This window comes from Tyto alba, unplaced genomic scaffold, assembly GCF_018691265.1.
Source record: "Tyto alba isolate M040663 unplaced genomic scaffold, T.alba_DEE_v4.0 Super-Scaffold_8, whole genome shotgun sequence".
Lineage (NCBI taxonomy): Eukaryota > Metazoa > Chordata > Aves > Strigiformes > Tytonidae > Tyto > Tyto alba.
This window is the reverse complement of record NW_024881329.1, coordinates 20,393,907-20,401,736: the sequence shown is the minus strand read 5'-3', so window position 1 is coordinate 20,401,736 and position 7,830 is coordinate 20,393,907. Positions and strand designations below refer to the sequence as shown.

The 7,830-nt window shown below is 49.0% G+C and overlaps 1 protein-coding gene and 1 non-coding gene across 2 annotated transcripts; one reads left to right on the top strand and one right to left on the bottom strand.

Moving 5' to 3' along the window:
* The first annotated feature begins 177 nt into the window (after positions 1-177).
* TRNAS-GCU lies at positions 178-259 on the top strand. The gene has a single exon. It is a non-coding gene; the product is annotated as a tRNA-Ser (tRNA).
* A 2,018-nt stretch (positions 260-2,277) lies between these two features.
* RPUSD2 (RNA pseudouridine synthase domain containing 2) lies at positions 2,278-7,743 on the bottom strand. Its single transcript, XM_042784620.1, has 3 exons — positions 7,087-7,743; positions 5,549-5,845; positions 2,278-4,838 (listed from the first exon to the last, which is right to left on the bottom strand). Exons 1-3 carry the CDS (start codon positions 7,540-7,542, stop codon positions 4,047-4,049), a joined length of 1,545 nt encoding a protein of 514 aa, XP_042640554.1. The 5' UTR covers positions 7,543-7,743; the 3' UTR covers positions 2,278-4,046.
* Positions 7,744-7,830: the final 87 nt, after the last annotated feature.

The window sequence follows — 7,830 nt, the reverse complement described above, 5'->3', positions numbered from 1 at the left end:
GGAGGCAGCGCCCGGCCCGCTCAGGGCTGCCTGGGCCCTGCGCCGCGGCTTCGCTCCGCGCTGAGCCGCCGAAAGGTCGAGCCGCCGCCGCCATCTTGCCACGGGAGCGGCAGGCAGGAGACGACAGGAACGGTGGGCCTTCTTCCTTATAGGTCGGCTGAGAAAGCAAGCCGTCGTGACGAGGTGGCCGAGTGGTTAAGGCGATGGACTGCTAATCCATTGTGCTCTGCACGCGTGGGTTCGAATCCCATCCTCGTCGAGAAATTAAGTTTTTCTCGCCACCATTTTTTATTTTTGTTTTTTTTTTTTTTTTTATCCCGCCACCTGTCAGGGGATTGAGGCGCTCAGGGGAGCTCCCTCCCGCGGCAGCCCCGTTCCGCGGCGAAGGGAAAGGTGTGAGGAGCAGCGCGGACACCCCTGAGGCTCCCGCCTCCCTGGGGCTGATACTTTAACCCTCCCCGAAATAAGAATAAGCAAAGCTGCTGCCCAGGGCTGCGGCAGTGCCAGGGCAGCGTCCCCTGAGTCTGGATCCTTGTGGGATCGCTGCCTGCGGCAGGGCAGGCCGCCTTCCCTCTCTTCTCCTCAGAAACCAGCTGCGGCGTGGAGCCACGAGCTGTGATGATGCTGGCAACAAACTTCTGATTCTCCTCTTGCAGTCCCAGCAAACTGTCGTGTTTGGGGTGGCCTCGTCCTTACTGTGAGCTTTGGGTAAATATTTGCAAGACAAGGGAGCTCCAGCCAAACTGAGCCCAGAGCCGCACTTAAAGTTACATCAAGGTTTGCTTTCGGAAAGTAATTATTGCACTTGGCCTTGCTTTTCTTGAAGTTACAATGATTTGAAAAGCATAAATCACTGTATTGAAGAGATACAGGAAAGCTTTTCCTCTTTGCCTAATCCGTCCATAGTTAACTTTCTAAAAGTCTGGAAGTACAAGTTAATGAAACACAGAGCTCCCAGGAGAGAGACTGCCCTGCTCCATGGACAGGTTAAACAAATCACAGCAGCTGGGGAAGAGGCCTCTCACACATAATTTGCTGTAACAGCTCTGTGAGCCCTCCAGGCACAGTCTGCAGCAGGTTTAACTAGGCTTAAATCCTTGCAGAAATTAGATTATACTAAATCTTGTGCAGAGAATGGCCGGATCATGACTCCATAGCCTCACAAACAGCACCCAAAATGAACCAGTTAAAAATGCAGCTGGAAAATTGCTATTGTGCCAAAGATGGACACCTTGGTAATGTCTTAGGAGTTAATTCTCAGCCAATGCTACACAATGAGTAGACGAGGCACAGCAAAGTGCCCGTCAGGGTTTGCCAGAAGATGCACAGCCTCCCGGTCCTTCGCTGTATCATAAAAAGATGCATCAAAATAAAACTGTATTTGAGAAAGGACTTCTAGGACCTACACTTTCAACAGATACCTTATGCCCACAATCACCCCACAACCAGGCCCTGGTATTTACCTCAGATGTACTCTTACAAGAGAATTTATCACAAGACACTTCTAAAATTAACACTTTCCGTATTAGCAAAACAGCAAATGTTGACTTGTGATGTTCACAGCATGTACAGCACTGAACTGAAATATGATACAGTTGGTGGTAGGCTCCTTCTGAAATCAACCTTAAATTTTCATTGTTCAAAGTATCTTGAAAACAGAAGCCCACGGGTTTCTTGACCAGCAAGGTGTGATAATTAAAAGATGCGAACTGCAGTCATTATCCACAGCCAGAAAAACAGCACTGAACTCCAGTTGACACCGGGCCCTTCAGTCTCCATCTAGTGGCAGGAGTCAGTAAAAGCCATGTCAGATGCTTATTTCTTAAGAAATAAAAATACCCCCAAAATCCCCAATGTAACTTGGGATACCTCAAAGCCAAATTTAAAACTTGCCCCTAAATCTACTCTCTTTTCCTTGCCCCTGAAAACTACTTACAGCTGCAGACACCCTTATTTATACACTGAAGGTGCCCAAGTTTCATTTACAGATACATGAAATGTTTCAGTACATGAAAAATCTGGGTGACACTAATTTTTAGCATCATCTCTCAAACACAGGGGACCTTTTATCACCTTTGTTTAACAAGCTGTCTGTAGCTAAGTACTAGACCTGGCCTCAATAAGTAATGGCAAGAAATAAAATAAGATCTGTAGTTAAACTATAAACATGAGACCCCTGGCAAGATGTGGAAGAGCAAAGCTCAAGCCTGAGTGAACTTTCATGGAAACATTCAACACATCAGTTGGATGATCCAGGGGAGAAAGAAAACACTTGGCTACTTGAGAAGGAAGCACTGGTTTATTCTGTTTTGGTACACAAGTCCTGATCCTGGTATCATCAACAAGTGTTTCTAGGAGCCTTGCCAAGGAGGAAGGCAGTCATTCCTGCGGGCCCGGCCAACCTTCACTGCCCAGCATTCCACTTTCAGACCCTCGGGAAGCAGGGAGTTCTCCAGTAACCTGTGTGAAATGGGCAAACCAGTAACGAAAGATCTGCATGAAAACCATGTCTTGGAAGGCTGAGAAAGAGCCAGAGCTCCTCAGAGCACGGTACAACAAAGACAGAGCATATGAGACCAGACCACACTCCAGCAATTCTGTTGCCACACTTGCTGAACACTATCAGCTCCTCTGGATTCCTTTCTTCACTTTTAGAAAGGCTTCTGTAATATTTTAAATGTGTAGAATGCTATTCGTGCACCCTATGTAGGAATGGGTGTGGAGAGAGCTGGTTATGGAACGACAGGGCTGGAGAGCACTGTCTGCAAACGGTCCTGAAACAGCACAGCTCTTCCCAGGTAAAGGGTCTGATTGTCTGCAGCAGTCACTGGAGCTGGGGTGTCATTACCACTGGTGACACATATGGAAAAGAGAAAAAAAAAAAAAGATAAAAAAGAACCTGAGACAGCAGAATTATAATAATCCTCCCAGAGGCCAAGAAGTGACCACATAAACACTGATGAAAATAAGAACTGTAGTGAGATTTATCATTCTGGAAACACTATAAAACGTGTATTTAAAAAAGGTCTTCTGGTTCATAAAACAGCTTTTGTTTTTCTTTAAAGCTGATTGTCACACTGAAGTGATACTAAAACCAATTCCATACCAATCAGAAACAGCCTGCCTATAGTACAGTTTAAAAAGAAATAAAAAAATATAAGTTGGCAGACTGACCTCTACTTTGGATTTTTTCCTCAAGCATGAAGATTTTTTCAATGAGGCACAAGGGACAGAGATCGATAGGTTCTCAGAAGAGAAGCCAGAGCTTTTTTGAGAGGGCTGGAGATACATCACAGGGAGGGAACAAAACAGAAAGGCAAAAAGCCTACTAAATCAGTCTCCTTATAAATCTCATAAAGACAAAATCTGGGGACTAGTACCTCCAAAAATAGACCCAATATAAAGAGATCAGTCCCTAGAGTTACTAACTTTAAGTAATTATTTCAATGAATACTGAAAAAGCAATTTCAAAGCAAAGTCTACCTTGCTGACAAACAGCAAGCACAAAATGGATCAGCTTCACAGTGCTCTGGTTTTACCTTACAGTGTTGTCAGTGATAATGTTTGAGTTTTAAAATCAGTCTGGCAATAAAATACAGTAAAAATAGTTTTGTGTATGACATGACATCCAGCATATTGAATGATATTCCACCAGCTCTTATTGTAACATACAAGAACACAGCAGGCCAGAAGAAAAATCAGTTGCTGACTTAAGTGCATGCACTTAATTATCTGTGTAGATAATCGACAGCAGACCCAGAATACGTTGAGGTGAAAGGCAAAGCTGCCCGTGCCGAGTGGTGTTTGTTGCCCTGAAGTGCTAGTTCACTGAAGGGCAGCATAAATCCCGTGTCCTAGTCCCATCTTCCTGCCCACCTTTTGCAGCGCCTGTTGGCAGTCAGGACAGTTCTCCAGCCCCAACCCCTCCCACCCCATCTCAAGTCACAGACAGGTTGTTCACCTCCACCACACTGAACAAGTAAATCTTAGGTCTTTACAAGATGCCTTCCTGGCCAGCAACGTCCGTAGGTGTCAGGTGTCTGCAGTCACTCCTCCCAGTCCTCCATTGCCCACTCAGGCATCTTGGAGCAATACTCAAACTCCGCTCCCTTATAGCGCAGGGCATGCAGGTACATCACCAGCTCCTTGGGAGATGGGTCCCGCCTTGTAATTTTACACTCCACACATAAAGGGTCCTTCTCTTCTGAACTCTTTTCTCCTGTTTGCCCATCCTGATTCTCACATGAACCGAGTTCTTTATTTTTTTTGAGCGCTTCCAAGTTGATATCAGAGTACAGGGGACAAACTGCTATGTCATTTCTCTCAGGACCCTTAGCATCCTCAGAAGGGCAAGAGTTCTCATTTACAGGATCAGCCTGCACAGACTTTGTGCAGTCACTTAAATTACCAGTCTCTTCATTTTCAGCATTGGAGTTCAAGTCCTCCTCCGCAATACCCAAGATATCCAGGCTTTGTTTAGAACGATGCTCTTCTACTAGCGCCTTAAGGAGTTCTTCATCCGTTTTATTGATCTTGCCACCCTTGCCCCTGTCGGGGCCCCAGGCTTCCATATTATAGATGGGGTCGTTAACAATAGGATGCCCCAAATACTGCAAATGGACCCGGATCTGGTGCGTGCGGCCTGTACGTGGAAGACACTTGACAACACTGGTCTTGCCGTTGTAACTGAGTCTCTGGAAGATGGTTTTGCAGAATTTCCCTTTCGGGTCCACGCGGCACACTCCCACTTTGTAAGAAACAACCAATATGGGCTCTTCACAGACCACTTCATGTTCTGGAAACTCCCCCACCACACGACAGACATACTCCTTTTCCAGCTATGGGGAGACACAAGAGTAACTCTCAGAAAGCAGAACTAAAGACTGTCTCCATCCTGATTAAACCCAAGTCTCATCCTAGCTACTCCTCTCTTTCTCTTCAATGAAATATATTTGCAGGCAACACACTGCCCAAATTTTATTACAACTGAACAGGAAAGGGAAAAAAAAATAAAATCAGCTATTTAAAGCCAAATTTCTCTCACGCTTTCTCCAAGTAGTCGGGAAATCAAGAACACAAGGGTCTGGCCTATCTTCCTCATATTAAATTCAAGAGATCTCTCAGCGACCTTCAGTTTATGGCCTTGAAGCAAATCCTGGAAGCCAGTACCCTACAGCTACCATTCCGTTTGGGTCTAGAGCCACTGGAAAAATGAGAAAGACTTCTAAAACTTTTAAAATTGAAAAATTATTAGATGACTGACACATTTACACTTACAGAGACGTTTTACCCAATCCCAGTCAGTTTGCACAGCCCCTTAGGGAAGGGGATCCTGTCAGTCTAATATTACCAAAATCAATTACATTTTTACTCAGTCTCTTTCTTTTGATGCCTTTCATGCTTCACACAATAACAGTAAGATGACCACAAGCTGTTTTGTGAACCTGTGCTCATTTAGACCACAGATTTGGCTGACTTCAGACCTAACCTGTTTCAAGAAAATACTGTACAAGACACTCCAAAAACCACTGCAGCCTTTGGCTCTCACCTGTCTCTCCCGAACCTGCTCATCGATCCTCTTGGACACCTCTGCGGTCTTGGCAAACATAAGAACCCCCGAGGTCATACGATCCAGCCGGTGAATGGTATGCAACTCCTTCAGGTTATGCTCTTTGCCTAGGATGAAGATGACTGTGTTGTGACGAAACCTGCCACAGGGATGTACTGGCAAAGAGGATGGTTTGTCCACAACCACCACCTCATCGTCCTCCACCAAGATCTGGATAGGCTGGGCAGTGACCGGTGGCTCGTGGCGATGCACTGTATTCCTGAGAAAATCGTTATTCTGCAAGAAAACCAGAGAATTAGCATGAGTCCAGCCTGCACAACTATCCCACCTGACCACACACAATAGGGGCTTGATATTGAGGCAATGGGGAAGGAAACTAAAGCCTTTTTGTCCCGAAACCTAGGATTTAGCACAACAACTCTGTGCATCACCATTTGAACCTGATGAGCTGCCTTCAGTACACCTTGGTGCCTCGCCCGCTGGCTGAGCAGGAAGGCACGGGGCACGCTGGCTCTGCTGCATCCGTGTGCTCCTGACCCCTTGGGAAGGACTCCCCGGGAAACCCCACCTCCCCTTAAACACCCCAGGTTTTCGCACTGTCACAGCGTGATTTCACCACACTGGTGATCATCAGGGTGACACTTATTATTGCTGTGGTCTCCTGTGCTGGGTTACTGGCCTGTTATGCCACGCTCGTTAACCAGCATGTCTCCGGGGGGGGGGGCCAGACCTGGGCTGGGGGGGGCTCCCAGATGGATGAAGAAGGAAGACATATGGAAAAATACAAATTGTCAGTAGCAGCAAGGTGTCTTTAAAAGGCTGCTTAGTGTAATAACATCTTGTTCATAGTTCTGCTTAGGAATCTGCCTAACAAAGGAACAAGGTACACTTTATTTATGATTAACAGGCTTGAGCCTTGAGCCTGTTGGCTTACATGATTTAGGTACGCTCCTATCTAGGAGAAACAAGATAATGGAAGAAGGATGCTGAAGCTTGCAGAACTACCTGATGCAAGTGGTTTTGTGGTCTCACCTGTAAGGGAAAGGGGAAGACAGAACCAAGTTCCTAGAAAGGACAGTGTGATGAAGATGAGGAGGATGAAGTAAAAACCACCGGAGGTCCTAGAAGACCACCTAGAGACTGTAGTGAGCATGTGGAAGTAGGTTACAACATATTATAATGATTTATCGGAAAAGTAATTAATATTGTAATGAGTTCTTGGAAACTACAGAACTATGTAAGTGAATTGTGTATAAATACCATAAACTCCACTACAGTGGTATGCATGTTAGGAGGAATGATCCCCTATGTGTCCAACACGTCGAATAAAGAATACCTGCTTAATAGCTATGACGGCTATTGAGACGGAATTCTCAGCTTCACAGGCCCGGCCCCGGGAGTGCGTGTGTGTGGCGGGGGGGGGGGGCTCCCGGCCGGGCCAGCCCCGGGGGTGTGTGTGTGTGGGGGGGGGGCTCCCGGCCGGGCCTGCCCCGGACCGGGGGTGTTGGGGTGCCCACCTTGAGCACGATGTCCAGGTCGCTCACGGGCTCCTCGTTGAGGCGGAGGCGGCCGGCGCGGGCGGCGGCGCGGTAGTAGGCGAGGGGCTGGGCGCGGAACTCGGTGCCGAAGACGTGCAGGAGGCTGCGGCCCACCCAGCGGCCCTTGCAGTAGGTGCGGAAGTCGAAGTAGTAAGGCCGCACCTTGCGCAGCCCTCCCTCGAAGTAGTACGAGGTCTCGGCGAAATGCGCCGCGCCGAAGCTCACCCCGGCACTCAGCTTCCGCGGCGGCGGCACGTAGCGCTCCCCGGCCGCCAGCCGCCGCTTCTTGGGGGCCGGCGCCGTGGCCTCCTCCCCGCCCGGGCCGGCCGCCGCCGCCATGCCGCTGCGGAGCCGGGGCTGAGGCGGCGGCGCGGCGCCGCTGCTTCCCCGCCTCGACGCAGTACGCAGGCGCCCAGCCCACATGGCGCGGCGCATGCGCGGGACGCCGGGTGGCCGCGGCCAATCGCCGCGAGGCCACGCCCCGCAGCGCGTGCGCGGGCAGTCACCGCCCCCTTCGCCCTCAGGCCCGGGGCGCGCGCGGGCAGAGCGGGTTTATTTCTTTACCGGAACGGCGTTATTTACCGGCAGAACGCGGCTCTCCCACCCCTCCAGAGGAGCCCCTGGAGTCTCCCTGCCGCCCACCCGCCGCTCTTAACCCTCCCGGTTCAGCCGCCCGCGAGGCCAAGCGCCAGCGGGAGAAGGAAAGGCACAGCCGGGAAACAG